Source organism: Kogia breviceps, chromosome 11 (genome assembly GCF_026419965.1).
Source record: "Kogia breviceps isolate mKogBre1 chromosome 11, mKogBre1 haplotype 1, whole genome shotgun sequence".
In the NCBI taxonomy this organism is placed as follows: Eukaryota; Metazoa; Chordata; class Mammalia; order Artiodactyla; family Physeteridae; genus Kogia; species Kogia breviceps.
Window position 1 is genome coordinate 68,014,121 of NC_081320.1, and position 22,165 is coordinate 68,036,285.

General features: G+C 41.5%; 1 protein-coding gene across 5 annotated transcripts in view; it reads left to right on the plus strand.

The window, feature by feature from the left end:
- ABCG5 (ATP binding cassette subfamily G member 5) overlaps nt 1-22,165 on the plus strand; it is a 64,422-nt gene that overhangs the window by 28,804 nt on the left and 13,453 nt on the right. For 4 of the 5 annotated variants that reach the window (XM_067007663.1, XM_067007666.1, XM_067007665.1 and 1 more), the window contains 5 exons: nt 19-224; nt 1,039-1,177; nt 6,742-6,927; nt 17,018-17,130; nt 17,926-18,353. In XM_067007663.1, the coding sequence (XP_066863764.1) occupies nt 19-224; nt 1,039-1,177; nt 6,742-6,927; nt 17,018-17,130; nt 17,926-18,119 (838 nt within the window). In that variant the 3' untranslated portion in view covers nt 18,120-18,353. Of the gene's footprint in view, nt 1-18; nt 225-1,038; nt 1,178-6,741; nt 6,928-17,017; nt 17,131-17,925; nt 18,354-22,165 lie in introns of those variants that run through there. The other variant, XM_067007664.1, reaches the window with a different exon arrangement.

The following is a 22,165-nucleotide window of genomic DNA, read 5'->3' on the forward strand; positions in this document are numbered from 1 at the left end:
GGGTTGTTTGGCTTTCAGGAGAGTGACGAGAAACTTAATGAGAAATAAGCTGGCAGTGACTATGCGTCTCACTCAGAATCTGATCATGGGTTTGTGCATCGTTTTCTTCCTTCTACGGGTCCAGAACGACGTGCTGAAGGGTGCCATCCAGGACCGTGTGGGTCTCCTGTACCAGTTAGTGGGTGCCATCCCGTACACAGGCATGCTCAATGCTGTGAACTTGTGTGAGTGCCCTGCCCAGGAGGTGGGCCCCCGGGGTCGTGGGAGCTTCTCTCTCCCTGAATATCTCCTTTCTCCAGCCGACACCTTGCAAGACTCCACCGTTATAGGGGTATTTCTCTGAGCTCAACCCGGCCCCCTCCAGGTTTTCTCTCTGGGACAAGGTATCTCGTGAATTAGTAACACCTTAGTGGGAATTAGGTCACCAAGTGGATCTCCCTGAGGGTCTCTGAGGATGCAGGGAAGCATGAAGTTACGAGGAGATGATGCGGCAGAGTTTGGGCGGGGTTTTTAGAAGAACAGCCCTGGTATCTTCTCTTATCCATTAGGAGGCACAGCCCATGGGGGCCCAGATGCCTGGCCGACTTTGCACTGTTAACGTTCTTTTTGGAGCCTATTTTAGGACAGCCAACACCCGGTTTTCAAACTCAGTGGGAGTCCAGAAGCAATACCTAGTTGCCTGATGTTCTGTGCCAACACCCTGCATGAAAAGAGGACAGAGTGCCTCACGTCACTCATTTGTGTCCCTTTTGCATGTGTGTTCTTGAATTGGTGACACCCCTCCCACCCACTTTAGAGAGACGGAAATAAATTGTGACAGCTTTTGTAATCTTATTGTAATTCAGGTAGAGTGTGGATTTCTGGGGTGGGGGTATTTATAGTTCTATGGATGTCAGGTTCCTTTTCTCCATGACTAGGGGGCCCCAGCTGGTCCTCACCATCCAGTGCTGATAGATCGCAAGTTCAGCCTGGACTAGCACCCCACCTCCTCCAGCTGTGTGGTGACTGGCTGTTCTGCAACCTGCCTCCCATGCCCAGTTCCTGTGTTGCGAGCCGTCAGCGACCAGGAGAGCAAGGATGGCCTGTACCAGAAGTGGCAGATGCTGCTAGCCTACGCGCTGCACGTGCTCCCCTTCAGCGTCATTGCCACCATGATATTCTGCAGCGTGTGCTACTGGTAAGGAAGAGGGTGTCCAGAGGCCTTCAGTTTTCCCGGGCCATGCTTCCCAGATGGTGGGGTCCCACATGGCCAGTGGGACCTGTGGAGGGAGAGCCCCAGGGTAAACAGCTCTCTGCTCTGGAGGGTCTTTTTTATTTTTATTTTTTTGTGATATGCGGGCCTCTCACTGCTATGGCCTCTCCCGTTGCGGAGCACAGGCTCCGGACGCACAGGCTCAGCGGCCATGGCTCACGGGCCCAGACGCTCCGCGGCATGTGGGATCTTCCCGGACCCGGGCACGAACCCGCGTCCCCTGCATCGGCAGGCAGACTCCTAACCACTGCGCCACGAGGGAAGCCCTGGAGGGTCTGTCTTTGCCCACCAATGTCTAGTACAGTGTCCTGTCCTTCAGGACAAAGAGAGGAACCCCACTGTGGGCCACATGGGACCTGAGAGCAGACCAGCAAGACTGCATGCACCAGGGAATAGCCTGTCCCCCATTCACTGCGGGGCCCGGCCTGAGGGGAGGGCTCTGGAGTAGCTGGAAGCAGGTGCAGAGGCAGTGAGCCTGTCCGCCCAGCTCAGCGTGGCTCCCAGGCTGCTGTGAGCTGGAGCGGCAACGCTGCCTGGGGTTTCATTTGACCGACCTGGGGCATCGCAGTTGGCCTGGGGTTAAGGGGGGTGGAGGAACCAAGAGTGACTATGCGAAGAGGGCTTTGGAGAACCCTGAAGCGCCCCTGATGCTGGGTTTCGATTGATGGTTTGTAGACAGTGCTTTTTATTTCATAGAACTCTTTACAGATGCAAATCTGAAAATGTGTAGAGTTATTTGTTGATTTGTTGTCATAGGGAGATGTATCTTCCCTAATCCCTCTGGCTTTCCCTTAAGAAAACATGGGGGGAATCATCCAGCAGTCTGTGATTCCAGTAGTGAAAGGTGCCCAGCTTGTCGTTCCAAGAGAGGACTTCAGGCGGTTCTGGAGACACTGTCTTTCTTCGGGCCACTGGATTCATGTGCGGGTGCTCCTACCCATAACGAGTATAAAGACCCATGATATGCGATGTGAATAATTATTATGAATCAAGTGAAATACAAGTAGAAGATAAGTGAGGGCCTGGTTAGTTTGAGCTCCAAGATGAAGAGTTAGAAGGTCATACTGTGCAGACTCTTAGATGTTGGTGTCACCCTGGGGAGAGACAGAGGCAAAGCTGCTTGCTCTGGTTAGCAAGAGGGTGGACTCTTGCAACCAAGGCCGATGGCAGGGACCACATGGCCCTCCTTGCTGGCCCTGATGAAGCCTCCTTGTCCTCTGATACTCGGGAACATGCTGAATCTCTGATCTGCGATGTAAACCACAGGCCCGTCTAGTTTAGGCTAAATGATCCAGCAGCAGATTTTTTAAAACTGACCACTTTTGAGTAAGCCAAGGTTGGTTGGAAATTGAGAACCTTGTGAATTTAGAACCTTGCTCCTCAATGTGGCCCACGAAGGAAGCACAGTGTCAGTGTTACCTTGGGGCTTGTTTAACCTGCAAAATCTCATGCCCAGCCCTGCTGAATTGGATTCCACATTTTACAAGATCCCCCAGGTGATTTATATGCACTTTAAAATTCGCAAAGCACTGATTTTGAACACCATATAATATTTGTAAAACTGCCCATGAGAAAGAGTTCTGTACGATTTAAGAAAACAGAGCAATTTTAAACTAGGTTCAGTCTTGTCGTGACTCTTTGACAAAAACACAGAATCATTTCTAGTGGCAGCACAGCTGTTAGCAATGTAGCAAATACTTTGATTTGATGACAGAAAAGTTTGTTGAATGCCTACTAGGTGCCAGGCACAGTGCCAGGTGCAGCTGGGGATTTAAAGGGGAGTAAACTGAAGGGGCTGCCCTCGAGCTTGCAATTCTGAACTGAGACGGCCCTGAAAGCTGGAGTGTTTTCTGACTCTTAGCAGCACATCAGACCTGAACTCACTCAGTAGCAAAATCCGATCTGAACCAACATGAGGTTCTTTGTACTTTTCCCACAGCAACACTCCTGTTTAGTAGATATGTTACAGGTGGAGTCCCTGACCCCACTGCAGCAAACATGGTCTACCCAGTGTGAAGCCTTTCCCAAATCTGTAAATTGCCGCATTCCAAAACACATCTGGCCCTAAAGTATTTCAGATGATGGATTGTGGACATAAAGCTCCAGATGACTGCAATTCAAGGAAGTGTAAGATTAATATTATAAAGAAGCACAAATACTGTGCTGAGGAATATAATAACAATAATGGCTGACACACATTGAGCACTTGCTTTTATGTCAGGCACTAAAAGGTTTAAATATATCAATTCATGTAATCCCTGCCACCGTTCTATAAAGGTGGCATTATTAATTATCCTTGTTTGAAGACGAGGAAGCTGAGGCACCGACGGGGAGTGTCTCTTCCCCATCTCACATTCATTATCACAGTGAGTTACAAAGGAGACCAAGGGTCCATTTGGCTGGATGGGGAGAGGGACTCTTGGAGGCTTTATAAAGGAGAACTTGAGAGATGAACAACATTTGAACAGGTGGAAAAGGAGCAAGGGCATTTCAGGGGAAGAAAGAGAAGGCGCATAGGTTCAGAAGCAAAAACACACAAGACCCTTCCAGAGAAAAAATTCAGTTGTGCTGTTGGGAAAGGAGGATTGGAAGGAGTGATGGAAAATACGACTGACAGCCTTGGAGCCTGGTAGGCGAGGTGCTGAATGCCAGGCTAAGGGGCTGAAGTGGATTAGATACCGGTACATAGTAGAGGATTTTTTTTTTTTTTTTTTTTTTCGGTACGCGGGCCTCTCACTGTTGTGGCCTCTCCCGTCGCGGAGCACAGGCTCCGGACGCGCAGGCTCAGTGGCCATGGCTCACGGGCCCAGCCGCTCTGTGGCATGTGGGATCCTCCCGGACCCAGGCACGAACCTGTGCCCCCTGCATCGGCAGGCGGACTCTCAACCAGTGCGCCACCAGGGAAGCCCCCATTGTAGAGGATTTTGACCCCCAGGGAGTGACCCATCTGTGTTGGACTCTTGTGGATGAGGCTGGCATCACTTTGGCCTCAGACTGGAGTGTTAGGGCAGAAAGGCTGGACAGCCCAGTGAGGAGGCTTGGTAACAGTCTGGGAAAGGCAGAGGCTCTGGTAAAGAGAGCAGCAGTGGCAACAGAAAGGGGGTTTCACGTTGAGATGCTGGGAAAGTAGAATCGAATGGACTCAGAAATGGAATGGATTGGGGTAATGCTGGGGGGTAAAGAGGGTCATGGATGATGCCTGAGTTTTCAGCCTGGGAGAATGGGAAGGGGACAGCATCCTTATCAAGTTTGCGAGGAAAGAGAATGGCTTTGGTTTTGAATATGTTGCATCTGGCATGCTACAGGACACCCAACTGGAGATGTCAATCTGAGGTCTGCACAATAGGTTGGTGTAGAAAGAAAAGGCAAGAGGAGTGAGAGGAGAGGCCTGGGAATGGATTCTGTAGGCGAGAATGTCAGAAAGGGAGGAAACGGTCTGAGGGTGATATCTTAAGAGGTACATTCAGAGGGTGGGAAGAGAGAGGCAATCCGGCGACAGAGGCCGAGAGGTGGTTAGAGTGGTGGGAAGAGAAGCAGAATCGGGCAGCATCAGAGAAGGCAAGAGGGGAGGGAGTTTCACGAAGGTGTAGTGAACCCGTTCAGTACTGCAGAGGTTCAAGGAGGTGAGGCATAGGATTAGGAGGTCACTGGTGCTTTTCCAAAAAAGAGGTTCAGTAGAGTAGTGGGGGTGCCAGTCAGGTTTACAAGGGAACAAGGAGTGAGATGGGAGAAGCAGCTGCTGTTTGAGAAGCTTGGTGGTACAGGAGAGGATGAAGAGGGGGCAGTTGCTTAAAAGGTTACCGGACTCAAGGAGTGGTTATTTTACAAAATGGTAAGTAAGACCATTAGGGAAAACCATTCGACTGAGATTAGATGAAACTACAGAAAAATTGGGTAATTCGCAGATCAAGTTTCCAGATGAGACCAAGGCAGAAACAGGAAAACCAGATTAACATAGTACCAAGGATGCAAGTAGACAGGACAAAGCTTGGTGAAGATGGGGTAAGAGATAGAGACAGGGAGAAAGAGAGGAGATGCAAAGGAGGGAAGATAAAGATAGAAATTCACAAAATGGGAGGTCAATCTATCTGCTGAGCACTGGGGAGAGGGTTTGAAATTCCCTGGGAAGAGGGCATAGTTTAAAGTAGAAGTTTTTATTAGCCATGATGGGACACGACATTGGAACCCAATAAGCAATGAGGAAGAATTAGGGGTCCAGGAATCAGCTGAGGCAAAGTGGCAGAGTGGATCCAATTAGCACAGCTTAATTGAGAGAGCAAGGTCCCCAGGTGGGGGATTGGTTAAGGCAAGGAATATAGCAGAAGGGATGAGGATCTGAGGCATTGAGGGCTTTGGGGATATGGGAGACAGGAGGAGGCCATGATCAGAAAGGGCATTTTCAGAATGTGAAATCTTGGATGTGGAACAGTTTTGAGTAACAAGTAACATTTAAATCCAAGACATGGTGAGTGATCAAGATTAGGTGGGTGGAGCCACTGGAATTGATCAGGTTACCTAATTAGGAGGCACTGGTGTTGATGGATCATCAAGGTTAAAAACCTTGAGGATAATGATGGTGGACAGGAGTGCAAAACTGACCCTGTTCTAAAAGCTACAAAATCATCAAAGGTGAGAGAATGTCTTAAAAGTCACAGAGGACTGCCTTGAGGCAGAGAATTAATAGTATAAGCCAACTTCCTGATTTGTATAGGAGGAAAGGCAGATGGCCTTGGAGAGTGGTAGGGAGGGGTGAGTGTAAGACATACCAACTCCTCTTACTTACTCTACAAATGGAAGAAAGAGCAGCCATGTCTAAGGGTTGTTGAGGATGTGCTATCACCAGGGAAATGTTATCTGGTGAAAGGAATGTAAGAGGTTAAGGGGCACGGATATAGGGTAGCTTGTTTACAAGAACATGAAGGTCAAATCAGTGGAAGGGGTTGGTAGAATAAAGGACAAGAATGGAATGGAACAGGCCTGGGGAGGGCTAATCCGTTGAAGGATGAAAGCAGTGAAGGGTTTTCACACTGGCAGTAACCCCATGTGACAAGGATGAGGTTCAGGGAAGGAGGGGCTGAGAAGCAGGTTGCGTGAATCCTTAGCATTAGGGTAGTAGGCTAGCTAGGGTGGGAGCAGTGCCAGCTGGGCAGAATGTGGTTGCTTATGGAGAAGCCTGGACAGTTCAGCCCTACTTACTGCAGTAGGTTGTGACCATCCTCTGAGTACTAGTATTCTTCTGTGAGAGCTGAGGAGCTGTAAAAAGGAAAAGGTGGCTCCATTGACTTGGGGCCAACAGAAACAATTTGAGGGACTAAATGGCCTCAAATGTTGGCCCTGTTCCGAAAAGGCCTTTCAAAGGGGAGTTTGGCCTGTCCTGCAGACTCTCCCCACCCACTTAACCACCATGGATTTATCCACAGAAGTCAAGTGTGGAATTTTTCTTAAATGATAATGCTTGGAGAGGAGCTAAAAACCTTATGTTTTTCTAGGACTCTGGCCTTATACCCTGAGGCTGCCAGATTTGGATATTTCTCTGCTGCTATCTTGGCCCTCCACTTAATTGGTGAATTTCTAACTCTCGTGCTACTTGGTGTGGTCCAAAACCCAAATGTGGTCAACAGCATGGTGGCCCTGCTCTGCGTTGCTGGGGTGCTTGTGGGCTCTGGATTCCTGAGGTAAGATCTAACAATTCAAATGATTTAGATTGGTATGATTTGATATTAATGATCACCTAATATGATTATTATAAGGCATTACAGAGAAGCGCTGTGTGATACTGTGATACTCTATCACCTTAGAGTCCAGAGTATTTATAGTGCTTCCTAGTCAGTATTGCTTAGACTTTGAACTGTTCATTATTTGTTAAATAAAATGTCTTCAGAATGAGAATCAGGAAATGACAATTGAAGCATGTTATCACATGTCATAAGCCATTATAACAAGAGGAGGAAAACCAAGCTGTCCTCCAGAAATACTCACAGCCTATTACAGGCTAAATAGCATGCATTTAGTTCATTTCTTCCCTGGCACTGTTGAGTTTCTATTCCAGATCTCAAATCTCAGTTACTTTAAGAAAGTAAGAATAGTCAGATAAGAAAAGAGCCTGCAGGATAGAAGACTGCTCAAGAAAGCATCAGGACTAGAAGGACACACACCAAATGTAAACAGTAGTTATCTCTGGGTGATACTTATTTTAATTTTCTTCATATTTTCTTGTATTTTGTGAATTTTCTATAATGGACAAGCATTAATTTATAACCAAGAAAAAAATATATGTACACATACATACATATTGTATATTTTTAAAAAGTAGCAGGAAGGGCAGAAAATTTTAGAAGGGTGAAAGTGGTTTCAGGTGGGTGATGTGAATGGGATCCAGTAAGTAAACTATGGGTCCCTGAGAAAATGTGAAGACAGCTCTGTTTCTTTGACTTAAAAATCAAAGAAAAGGGCCCGGAGACCTTCAAGATGGCAGAGGAGTAAGACGTGGAGATCACCCTCCTCTCCATAAATACATCAGAAATACATCTACATGTGGAACAACTGCTACAGAACACCTACTGAAGGCTGGCAGGAGACCTCAGACTTCCCAAAAGGCAAGAAACTCCCCACGTACCTGGCCATGTGGCTGACAGGGTCTTGGTGCTCTGGCCAGGTGTCAGGCCTGTGCCTCTGAGGTGGGAGAGCCGACTTCAGGACATTGGTCCACCAGAGACCTTCCGGCTCCACGTAATGTCAAATGGTGAAAACTTTCCCAGAGATCTCCATCTCAATGCTAAGACCCAGCACCACTCAACGACCAGCAAGCTACAGTGTTGGACACCCTATGCCAAACAACTAGCAAGACAGGAATACAACCCCAACCTTTAGCAGAGAGGCTGCCTAAAATCATAATAAGGCCACAGACACCCCAAAACACACCAGTGGACACGGTCCTGCCCACCAGAAAGACGATCCTCATCCACCAGAACACAGGCCCCAGTCCCCTCCACCAGGAAGCCTACACATCCCACTGAACCAACCTTACCCACTGGGAGCAGACACCAAAAACAACAGGAACTACGAACCTGCAGCCTGTGAAAAGGAGACCTCAAACACAGTAAGATAAGTAAAATGAAAAGACAGAAAAACACACAGCAGATGAAGGAGCAAGGTAAAAACCCACCAGACCTAACAAATGAAGAGGAAATAGGCAGTCTACCTGAAAAAGAAGTCAGAGTAATGATAGTAAAGATGGTCCAAAGTCTTGGAAATAGAATGGAGAAAATCAAGAAATGTTTAACAAGGACCTAGAGAACTAAAGAGCAAACAAACAATGATGAACAACACAATAAATGAAATTAAAAATTCTCTAGAAGGAATCAATAGCAGAATGACTGAGGCAGAAGAACGGATAAGTGACCTGGAAGACAGGATAGTGGAAATAACTATCACAGAGCAGAATAAAGAAAAAACAATGAAAAGAACTGAGGACAGTTTCAGGGACCTCTGGGACAACTTTAAATGCACCAACATTCAAATTATAGGGGTCCCAGAAGAAGAGAAAAAGAAAGGGTCTGAGAAAATATTTGAAGAGATTATAGTTGAAAACTTCCCTAATATGGGAAAGGAAATAGTCAAGTCCAGGAAGTACAGAGACTCCCATACAGGATAAATACAAGGAGAAGCACACCAAGACACATATTAAACTATCAAAAATTAAATACAAAGAAAAAATATTAAAAGCAGCAAGGGAGAAACAACAAATAACATACAAGGGAATCCCCGTAAGGTTAACAGCTGATCTTCCAGCAAAAACTCTGAAAGCCAGAAGGGAGTGGCAGGACATATATAAAGTGATGAAAGGGGAAAACATACAACCAAGAATACTCTACCTAGCAAGGATCTCACTCAGATTCAACGGAGAGATTAAAACCTTTACAGACAAGCAAAAGCTAAGAGAATTCAGCACCACCAAACCAGCTCTACAAATGCTAAAGGAAGTTCTCTATGCAGGAAACACAAGAGAAGGAAAAGACTTACAATAACAAACCCAAAACAATTAAGAAAATGATAATAGGAACATACATATAAATAACTATTTTAAATGTAAATGTATTAAATGCTCCCACCAAAAGACATAGATTGGCTGAATGGATACAAAAACAAGACCCGTATATATGCTGTCTACAGGAGACGCACTTCAGACCTAAGGACACATACAGACTGAAAGGGAGGGGATGGAAAAAGATATTCCATACAAATGGAAATCAAAAGAAAGCTGGAGTAGCAATTCTCATATCAGACAAAATAGACTTTAAAGACTATTACAGGAGACAAAGAAGGACACTACATAATGATCAAGAGATCAATCCAAGAAGAAGATATAACAATTGTAAATATTTATGCACCCAACATAGGAGCACCTCAGTAAATAAGGCAAATGCTAACAGACATAAAAGGGGAAATCGACAGTAACACAATCATAGTAGGGGACTTTAACACCCGACTTTCACCAATGGACAGATCATCCAAAATGCAAATAAGTAAGGAAACACAAGCTTTAAATGATACATTAAACAAGATGGACTTGATTGATATTTATAGGACATTCCATCCAAAAACAACAGAAAACACTTTCTTCTCAAGTGCTCATGGAACATTCTCCAGGATAGATCATATCTTGGGTCACAAATCAAGCCTTGGTAAATTTAAGAAAATTGAAATCATATCAAGTATCTTTTCCGACCACAATGCTATGAGACTAGATATCAATTACAGGAAAAAAAACTGTAAAAAATACAAACACATGGAGGCTAAACAATACGCTACTAAATAGCCAAAAGATCACTGAAGAAATCAAAGAGGAAATCAAAAAATACCTAGAAACAAATGACAATGAAAACACGACAATCCAAAACCTATGGGAATGCAGCAAAAGCAGTTCTAAGAGGGAAGTTGATAGCAATACAATCCTACCTCAAGAAACAAGAAACTCTCAAATAAACAACCTAACCTTACAACTAAAGCAATTAGAGAAAGAAGAACAAGAAAACCCCAAAGTTAGCAGAAGGAAAGAAATCATAAAGATAAGATCAGAAATAAATGAAAAAGAAATGAAGGAAATAATAGCAAAGATCAATAAAACTAAAAGCTGGTTCTTTGAGAAGATAAACAAAATTGATAAACCATTAGCCAGACTCATCAGGAAAAAAAGGGAGAAGACTGAAATCAACAGAATTAGAAATGAAAAAGGAGAAGTAACAACTGACACTGCAGAAATACAAAGGATCATGAGAGATTACTACAAGCAACTCTATGCCAATAAAATGGACAACCTGGAAGAAATGGACAAATTCTTAGAAAAGCACAACCTTCCGAGACTGAACCAGGAAGAAATAGAAAATATAAACAGACCAATCACAAGCACTGAAATCGAAACTGTGATTTAAAATCTTCCAACAAACAAAAGCCCAAGACCAGATGACTTCACAGGCGAATTCTATCAGACATTTAGAGAAGAGCTAACACCTATCCTTCTCAAACTGTTCCAAAATATGGCAGAAGGAGGAACACTCCCAAACTCATTCTACGAGGCCACGATCAACCTGATACCAAAACCAGACAAAGATGTCACAAAGAAAGAAAACTACAGGCCAATATCACATAGATGACGATAGATGCAAAACTCCTCAACAAAATACTAGCAAACAGAATCCAACAGCACATTAAAAGGATCATACACCATGATCAAGTGGGATTTATCCCAGGAATGCAAGGATTCTTCAATATACACAAATAAATCAATGTGATAAAGCATATTGACAAATTGAAGGAGAAAAACCATCATCTCAATAGATGAAGGAAGAGCTTTTGACAAAATTCTACACCCATTTATGATAAAAACCTTCCAGAAAGTAGGCATAGAGGGAACTTACCTCAATATAATAAAGGCCATATTTGACAAACCCACAGCAAACATCGTTCTCAATGGTGAAAAACTGAAACCATTTCCTCTAAGATCAGGAACAAGACAAGGTTGTCCACTCTCACCACTATTATTCAACATAGTTTTGGAAGTTTTAGCCACAGCAATCAGAGAAGAAAAAGAAATAAAAGGAATCCAAATTGGAAAAGAAGAAGTAAAGCTGTCACTGTCTGCAGATGACATGATACTATACATAGAGAATCCTAAAGATGCTACCAGAAAACTACTGGAGCTAATCAGTGAATTTGGTAAAGTAGCAGGATACAAAATTAATGCACAGAAATCTCTTGCATTCCTATACACTAATGATGAAATATCTGAAAGAGAATTTAAGGAAACAGTCCCATTTACTGCTGCAACGAAAAGAATAAAATACCTAGGAATAAACCTACCTAAGGAGACAAAAGACGTGTATGCAGAAAACTATAAGACACTGATGAAAGACATTAAAGATGATACAAACAGATGGAGAGATATACCATGTTCTTGGATTGGAAGAATCAATATTGTGAAAATGACTGTACTACCCAAAGCAATCTACAGATTCAATGCAATCCCTATCAAATTACCAATGGCATTTTTCACAGAACTAGAATAAAAACTTTCATAATTTGTATGGAAACAGAAAAGACCCCAAATAGCCAAAGCAGTCTTGAGGAAAAAAACAGAGCTGGAGGAATCAGGCTCCCAGACCTCAGACTATACTACAGAGCTACAGTAATCAAGACAGTATGGTACTGGCAAAAAAAAAAAAAAAAAAATCAGTGGAACAGGATAGAAAACCCAGAGATAAACCCACGCACATATGGTTACCTTATTTTTGATAAAGGAGGTAAGAATATACAATGTAGAAAAGAGAGCCTCTTCAATAAGTGCTGCTGGGAAAACTGGACAGCTACATGTAAAAGAATGAAATTAGAACACTCCCTAACACCATACACAAAAATAAACTCAAAGTGGCTTAAAGACCTAAATGTAAGGCCAGACGCTATAAAACTCTTAGAGGAAAACACAGGCAGAACACTCTTTGACATAAATCCCAGCAAGATCCTTTTTGACCCACCTCCTAGAGAATGGAAATAAAAACAAAAATAAACAAATGGGACCTAATGAAACTTAAAAGCTTTTGCACAGCAAAGGAAAGCACAGCAAAGGAAACCATAAACAAGATGAAAAGACAACCCTTAGAATGGGAGAAAATATTTGCAAATGAAGCAACTGACAAAGGATTAATCTCCAAAATTTACAAGCAGCTCATGCAGCTCAATATCAAAAAAACAAACAAACCAATCCAAAAATGGGCAGAAGACCTAAATAGACATTTCTCCAAAGAAGATATACAGATTGCCAACAAACACATGAAAGGATGCTCAACATCACTAATCATTAGAGAAATGCAAATCAAAACTACAATGAGGTATCACCTCACACCAGTCAGAATGGCCACATGAAAAAAATCTACAAACAATAAATGCTGGAGAGGGTGTGGAGAAAAGGGAACCCTCTTGCACTGTTGGTGGGAATATAAATTTATACAACCACTATGGAGAACAGCATGGAGGTTCCTTAAAAAACTAAAAATAGAATTACCATAGGACCCAGCAATCCCACTACTGGGCATATACCCTAAGAAAACCATAATTCAAAAAGAGTCATGGGCTTCCCTGGTGGCGCAGTGGTTGAGAGTCTGCCTGCCGGTGTGGGGGACATGGGTTCGTGCCCCAGTCTGGGAGGATCCCACATGCCGCGGAGCAGCTGGGCCCGTGAGCCATGGCCACTGAGCCTGCGCGTCTGGAGCCTGTGCTCCACAACAGGAGAGGCCACAACAGTGAGAGGCCCACGTACCGCCAAAAAAAAAAAAAAAAAAAAGAGTCATGTACCACAGTGTTCATTGCAGCTCTATTTACAATAGCCAGGACATGGAAGCAACCTAAGTGTCCATCGACAGATGAATGAATAAATATGTGGCACATATATACAATGGAATATTACTCAGCCATAAAAAGAAACGAAAATGAGTTATTTGTAGTCAGGTGGATGGACCTAGAGTCTGTCATACAGAGTGAAGTAAGTCAGAAAGAGAAAAATACGGTATGCTAACACATATATATGGAATCTAAAAAATAAATTAAAAAGGTTCTGAAGAACCTAAGGGCAGGACAGGAGTAAAGATGCAGACATAGAGAATGGACTTGAGGACATGGGGAGGGGGAAGGGTAAGCTGTGACGAAGTGAGAGAGTGGCATGGACATATATACACTACCAAATGTAAAACAGATAGCTAGTGGGAAGCAGCTGCATTGCACAGGGCGATCAGCTTGGTGCTTTGTGACCACTTAGAGAGGTGGGATAGGGAGGGTGGGAGGGAGATGCAACAGGCAGGAGATATGGGGATGTGTGTAGCTGACTCACTTTGTTATACAGCAGAAACTAACACACCATTGTAAAGCAATTATACTCCAATAAAGATGTTTAAAAAAATCAAAGAAGAAAGCTATTGAGCAGCTATTGTATGTAATCATATTTATTTGTTTAATTAACTCTCAGAGCAATCCATGTTCAGGTAAGAAAACTAAGCTCAGACTTGACATTGCTCTGATCACACAGCGGTGAAGGCTCTCCCAGGAGGCATGTGGCTCCCTGGAGACAGCACCGACCCTGGAGTCAGAGTCTTCCTCCTACCACTTAGTTGCCAAGTGACCATTGGCAAGTTACTTTTCTACCTAAATTAGTTTCCTCATTTATAAAATGGAGATAATGATCTCAGCCCCACCTGCCTCAAGGGATCATGAGACTCAAATGAGATCAGCAACCTGGAAACACTTCATGAACTGTAATGAGTTATTAAAAGGTGAGATATTATAACTCTCTCTTTAGATTTAAAATGCTGATGAATATGACACTTTTGAGGAGAGAGTGGGCTCAGAATTTAGGCAGGATACGGTAGGCCAAGTATGCTAAGTATATAATAAATTTTCTAATTTTACACCTAAGACAAGGAGATGTGGTCACTAAAAAATAAACATATATGTAAAACTTAATGTACTCTTGCTTTGTCAAGCTGTTTGCTGTAGTTTTCAAGATCACAATGTTACTCTAACTCTGAAAAGTGATGTAATCGGGTAGCAATGTATTAGTTCAAATAAAGGCATTCACATAACAAAAAAAGTGAGATATTATAAAGCCAAGTGAGTTCGGTTTTGACCAGTCAGGGAAGATATTTTTTTACAGTGACACCATTACATTGTATTTGTCCATGTTGCTTAATTGGCTTGTTAGCATCTATGAAAAATGCACAGATAAGATCACCCCAATGGCATGGGATCAAGCCAACAAATTACAGACCCAATCTTCAGCAGCATCTCCTCTTTCATATTTGAAACATTATGTGCTCCAATCAGTCTGGCACTATTTCACGTATTTGGTTTATAGGAAAGGAGATGGATTATTCTTGAGAGGTGGGCAGTGGCCAACATTATCAAAATGTTGTTGGGTTCTTTGCAGGATCTCAACATCCCAAGGCTTCACCTGGGTTCCGCTCCATCACTGGGGTGAAACTGAGCTCCTGAAGGCCACATCAACCTCCTAGTCATTGAGTTTATGTATTTTCCCTCAACTCATCATCTTTTCTGACCGAGTGCCTGCAACATGCGCACTTTCGGCCGCCTCCTCCTTTAAACACAAGTGGAAATAGCTTTGTAGTTCTTTCTGCTTACAAAATAATGCAAGTTCTTTGGGGGAGAAATGCACACAATACAGAAATGTATTAGGAAGTTAAGTAAAAGTTACCCGAAGTATCACAGCCCAGAGTTGAATTTTGTTGTGTATTTTGCTAGACTTTTATATAATCTTAATTAAAATGAGCTCATACTATTGTGAAGGAGTAAGGTATGCATGCTTTTCCCCCCTTTTAACAATATAATGTAGATGGTCCCACATCAGTAAGTTTAGATCTGTGGTTCCTCCCTCTCAGATGTACTGCAAGGATTGCTGTGACACAGCCTAGTTCTCCTCCTGTGTCTTTCACTGATCCATTTGTCCCCTGTCTGCCGCCTGCACGAAGCCTGGCTGGTGTTCCCTTGGCAGGGCGAGCTCTCTCTGAAAGGCCCCTTGGTTGGGTCTCACAGCCCATCACATGCTGCTCACGTTGCAGTCAGCCTCTTGAGGGCAGCAGCTGTGTCTCATTCATCATTATAGCTCTTCTCAGTGGCTGGCCCAAGGCCTTTAACCAATTAGGTTTGCCAAAAATATTTGGATTGAGTGAATAAATGAATGACTACTCTCTCTCCTTGGACTGCCTACACACTGGATCAGTCACCGAATCACGCTGGTTTTCTTCTCCGGCGTCAAATCACAGATGCACGTGGAGCTTTTGAGTTTGCCTTGTGTGGTGCGGTACAAGATGAAGGCACATGGTTCCTACCTCACACTCTAGCCGTCTGGGCAGCCACATCTTCTCGTGGCCATCACCCTCTTACAAGCCTTTGTCATCTCATCCTTGAACTTCTGCTGTAGCCTGCTCTCTTTTTTGCTGTTCCTACTCTACTCTTATTCTGATCCATCCTACTTGCTGGTGCCACTTTAATTTTCTTAAAACATTGATTGCAGTGTGACTTTTATCATGGTCCTTCAGTGTCAACTGCCTGCTGGCCCTGAAATAGCCAGTTCATGGCTACCATTCCAAACTCACCTCCCACCGCTCCCACTTCGGATCCTCTGCCTTTCTAGTCCATCCAGTCCCACATGCCTGTGCTCATACCATTCTGCCTTCCTAGAGTGTCCTTACCCTGCCCCCACATCCTCCCCAGACTCTGATCTGTCCTTTCCAGTCAGCAGCCTCTCAGTGTGGCTAATTCAATTTTGTGCCTCAGAAAATTGCCAATAACTGAAAGTCATGGAGTTTGCGGATCACTTGGTGAAACCATAAATTCTAAATACAAGAATATCATGGACATGTAGTACTGGTTTTCTATACTTTCTAAGCACAAATTGTTCGTCACTGTGTATTTTTATAGCCTTGAGAATGTATAGTTTATCTCTCCCAACTACATTATGAGTCTTTAGGGGTAGGATACTTCTTTCGAATTCCATAAGCACCCAGAACTAGTGCCTCGCAAATAGAAAGAATGTAATACGTATTTGTTGGTTGATAAAAGCTATTGAGTGGACTAAGAAGGCCACAAGGTCAGCATGAAGTTTCTCCTGAAACAGGTTTCACAACGAATGTCTGCTTGTTCTCACCATCCTTTCCCCCTTGTATTATAGTTTAGTTCTCACTTCATACATTAGCACCCTCAAATCTGTTTAATCACAAACATCCTCCACTAATGTGGTGTGTTATTTGTTTTCTTTTATGTTTATATCAATAAAACAGACACCAATCCATCATCAGGGGTGTGATAAATTAAGGTTCCTACTATAATGGATCACGAAGCTGTGATTAAAAATGATGGTGTGTTGTGCTTACTGACTTGAAAGGATGTCTGAGGCATACGTTTGTTTGAAAAAGCAGGTTAGGAAAGAGGATAAGGAGTTTAATTCCATTTATGTAAAATGTTATAAATACACATTACATATATCACCAAAATGTTAACAGTAGTTATTTCTGGGCAGTGGTATTTCTTTATACTTCTCAGTGTAGTTTGAAGTTTTTCTAGTGGACATACTTTTTATAATGAGAGATGAAAGACTATGTATATTCCTGTTGGGAAACATAAGGGCTGCCTTTCCTTTCATTTGGTAGGACTGCTACCAGAGCCTATTGAAGTTCATCTTTCTTTCTTTTTGCTTGTTTTAAGAAACACAGAAGAAATGCCCCTTCCTTTTAAAATCTTCAGTTATTTTACATTCCAAAAATATTGCTCTGAGATTCTTGTAGTCAATGAGTTCTACGGACAGAATTTCACTTGTGGTAAGTATTCAATTTTGGAATTTATTTTTACATATTAGTTTGAAAAAAAAACAATTCCTTGAGGGAAATGTATTTTTTGCTATATTGTAAAATAGATTTAAAACTTTGTTTTGAAGTCTAACATTTTCTCTGATTTTTAAAATAATAAGCAGTAGTCAAGCTAGTCACCTGTCAAAGGTCAATAGCTTAAGGGCACTCTGATGTTTTTAGAAAATGATAGACTTAATGTATACTGAGGTAAACTCTAGTATATTCTGGATGGATCAGTTCCTATACCTACTGAACAGGTTGAAGCAGGCTGCAGTGGCTTCTTCTTCCCCCACATGTACAGAGTATGGAGCTGAGTGAAGCCATTTTTGGCAAAAATCTGTTCCCTAATCCCACAAGAGGGCAGTTGGGAGTACAGCAAGGCCCTCCTGGCCCTTGGAAATCCCAGGCCAGTCTGTGAAGACACGTGAAGAACAGGGCAGAATTTAGTAGTTGTTTTATCTATCTTTAGGTGATAACATTAGTAACCTTGGGATATTCAGTGCTAAGTGATCATAATTTTTATCAGTACTATGGTACTGAATATACACCCAAAATGGAAACAAACCCGTTTCCATCTTCAAGGCCCCCAATACTCACTATTGCTTCATCTAATAATGAATTCTGGGCTCTCTAAAATTTCCTGTATCTTCATGAAGAAGGGTACTTAGCAGAATGTTGAGCATTTAGTGGGCATCTGATAAATACGTGTTGATTAAATTACCTTGCAAGTACCATATTTGACATTGTCAATCTTTTCCCTGGCAGGCAACTCAAATGGTTCTATGTCAACTAATCCAATGTGTGCCTTCAGTCAAGGAATTCAATTCATTGAGAGAACCTGCCCAGGTGCAACATCCAGATTCACAGCCAACTTTCTGATTTTGTATTCATTTATCCCAGTTCTTGTCATCCTAGGAATAATTGTTTTTAAAATTAGGGATTATCTCATTAGCAGATAGTAAAGAACATTGCTGTGAAATGGAACTTAAGCTCCTAGATGTACATGACTGCTTTGAATTTCTGAAATAAGAATGTCACGTGATTCTTATTAGTACCTCGTAAGGCCCCCTGTGCCCCTTGGATCCATGCAGGCCTTGAATGCTAGTCCAGGAGGGACATGTGGTATTTGGAAATTGTGACTGAGCTGGTCCAAAGATGTAAATAATAATTCATAAAGTTATGGGAGACTAGTGTGACTATTTGTTTTCTTTATTCTAGACACAGAAAAATAGGTCAGTTAAAGCTTATGCTTTACATTTGATAAAGGCTTTGGTAAAAAAGAAAACATTTGAGTGATTGTAAGTAACAGAAAAAGAGTTGTGGTTTGATTGAAGCAAAGCATCACGCAGAATTGGGTAAGAATGCTTTCATTTTCATTTAAAAACCCTATTTACGTGCACATGTCTACATAAGTTAACTGATCACATGGAGAGGATGTTGGACAGATGTTGGAAAAAGACCCCTGACACAGAGCATCCACTCATTTTACTGATGGTTAAAATGAAAAATGGCAGAAATGGGCTGAACTGAGAACAGCACACTAGACAAAAAGATTAGTTTGCTATTTTTCACTTTCTGCTTAGTTTACTTATAAAATTAAAAGTAAATGTTACTAAAGTATATGCACTGAGAAATAACATTTTTAAGGTTGGAGAGCAGCTGTTATTTAAAGTCCACATAGAAGAGATGCTCAATTGACACAACATTTACACTAAGAACAGAGTCACACACTAGGAATTCATGTTCTTGAATTGTAAAGAGAAAGAATGCTGATAAATACACATTTTTTAGGGATTAAATGATGTATATAGATTATTAAAAGTGGGTTCTGGACTAAATGACGGATCTTTCTGATCTTCAAGTAATTCATGTATAAGTCTGAAATGAAACGGTCTTCATGTTACCATGGTAACTTTGAGTAAGAATATCTTAGATAGTACATGAACTTGTTCAGTTACTGTAACCTAACTTGTAATGAATGATAAATTATAGTATTTGAAAGATCTCACATTATAGTGGGAAAGATCATTTCATTAAGGAAACCACAGTAAAATTCTGTTTCTTAGAACAGTATTTAAGGATCTGCAGACATTGGTAAAGTACCAGAATAGTATTGTCAATTTTTATAAAAGGTCTTTGACACTGATGATTATGGTATAATAGTTACATAATGTCTTACAGATTATATATGTCACATCAGTTATAGACAATTCTGGAGATGATAATCTATTAAAGTAGTTCAAAGAGAGTCCCACAGGAACCTCTTTTGAAATCACTGATTTCAACTTACTAAAGATATGGGTGTACAATGTAAGTGGAAACACTTTCTACTATTCATATGCAGATGAATTTCATTCTAGCTCAGAAACATTTGGAAAATTGACATAGCACGTGACTTCAAGCTATTAAATGTTAGTGATACCATGTTAGAAAAACATAATGACTTTCAACATGTGACAGTTTGTCTCAGTCAAAAATGGACAGTGATGTATAAGAAAATCAAAATATATAATAAAAATTCCTATTCCCACCAAGTCAGTGATATTTCTGAGATCAAAACGTTCACTGTTGATTTAAAGGGAGCTCTTTCTCCACAGCACTCAAGCAGGGTGCCTGTCTGCTCCTAAGACTGCAGCTCCTTGTAGACATGGTGAAATTTTCTAGAGTGTTGGAACCACATGCATTGTAACTAGTTTAGGAAGTCGTATTTCACTACAATAACCAGGTAGTTTGCTTTCCACTTGGATAGCACTCATCAATCTTGGTGTTCTTGAGGTTAGTAAGTGTGCTTATTTGAAGCTGGGTGCATGGCATATTAGAGTCAACATATTTTATAGTGGAAATGGAAGAACAGAGAATAAATTACTTTCCTGTTTAATGACAGCAGTTATGCTTACTCCAACTGAACTTGGCTAGCAGATACACAAGTCTCCAGGAGTCTGAAGGCTTCTTAAAGGCTATTCCACCTTGGAAATGATCTTAGTCATTACTAACTCATGCAGTCTTGGACTGCTTATTGATAGACTATCTCCTTAAATTTGCCTGTTCTTCAAAAAGTTATACTCAAAGTAAGTATGTCAGAACCTTCAGAGGTGCTGATTAAAAATGCAGATTACTGAGCCCCATTCCAGACCCACTGATTCAGGATCTCTGGGTGTGGGGACTCAGGAATGTGCATTTTATTTTATTTTTTTCTTTTTTTAAAAATTGAAATATAGTTGATTTACAGTGTTGTGCTAATTTCTGCTGTACAGCAAAGTGATTCAGTTATACATATATATACATTCTTTTTTATATTCTTTTCCATTATGGTTTATCACAGATACTGAATATAGTTCTCTGTGCTATACAGTAGGACCTTGTTGTTTATCCGTTCTGTATATAAAAGCTTACATCTGCTAACCCCAACTTCCCACTCCACCCCTCCCCAACCCCTCCCCCTTGGCAACCACCAGTGCCCTCTGTCTGTGATTCTCTTTCTGTTTCATAGATAGGTTCATTTGTGTCATATTTTATTATTTTTTAAATTTATTTTTTATTGAAGTATAGTTGAATTACAATGTTGTGTTAATTACTGCTGTATAGCAAAGTGACTCAGTTATACATATATATACATTCTTTTTCATATTCTTTTGCATTATGGTTTATCACAGGATATTGAATATAGTTCCCTGTGCTATACAGCAGGACCTTGTTTATCCATTTTGTATATACCAGTTTTCATCTGCTAATCCCAAACTTCCAATCCAACCCTCTCCCAGCACCTCCCCCTTGGCAACCACCAGTCTATTCTCTATGTCCCTGATTCTGTTTCTATTTCATAGATAAGTTCATTTGTGTCATATTTTAGATTCTACATATATATGATATCATATGATATTTGTGTCTCTTTCTGACTTACTTAGTATGATAATCTCTGCAAATGGCATTATTTCATTCTTTTTTATGGCTGAGTAGTATTCCATTGTATATATGTACCATATCTTTATCAATTCATCTGCTGATGGACATTTAGGTTGTTTCCATGTCCTGGCTATTGTGAACAGTGCTGCTATGAATATATGGGTGCATGTATCTTTTTGAATTATAGTTTTGTCTGGATATATGCCCAGGAGTGGGATTGCTGGATCATATGGTAATTCTATTTTCAGTTTTCTGAGGAACCTCCATACTGTTTTCCACAGTGGCTGCACCAACTTACATTCCCACCAACAGTGTAGGAGGGTTCTCTTTTCTCTACCCCATCTTCAGCATTTGTTATTTGTAGACTTTTTAATGATGGCCATTCTGACCAGTGTGAGGTGGTATTTCATTGCAGTTTTGATTTGCATATCTTTAAAAATTAGCGATGTTGAGCATCTTTTCATGTGCCTATTGGTCATCTGTATTTCTTCTTTGGGGAAATGTCTATTTAGGTCTTCTGCCCATTTTTCAATTGGGTTGTTTGGTTTTTTTTGTTGTTCAGTTGTATGAGTTGTTTGTATATTTTGGAAATTTAGCCCTTGTTGGTCGTGTTGTTTGCAAATTTTTCTCCCATTCCGTAGGTTGTCTTTTTGTTTTGTTTATGGTTTCCTTTGCTGTGCAAAAGCTTGTAAGTTTGATTAGGTCCCATTTGTTTATTTTTGTTTTTACTGCCTTGGGAGACTGACCTAAGAAAACATTGGTACAATTTATGTCAGAGAATGTTTTGCCTATGATTTCTTCTAGGAGTTTTATGGCATCATGTCTTATGTTTAAGTCTTTAAGTCATTTTGAGTTTATTTTTGTGTATGGTGAGAGGGTGTGTTCTAACTTCATTGATTTACATGTGGCTGTCCAACTTTACCAGCACCACTTGCTGAAGAGACTATCTTTTTCCCATTGTGTATTCTTGCCTCCTTTGTTGAAGATTAATTGACCATAGGTGTGTAGGTTTATTTCTGGGCTCTCTATTCTGTTCCATTGATCCATATGTCTGTTTCTGTGCCAGTACCATGCTGTTTCAATTACTGTAGCTTTGTAGTAT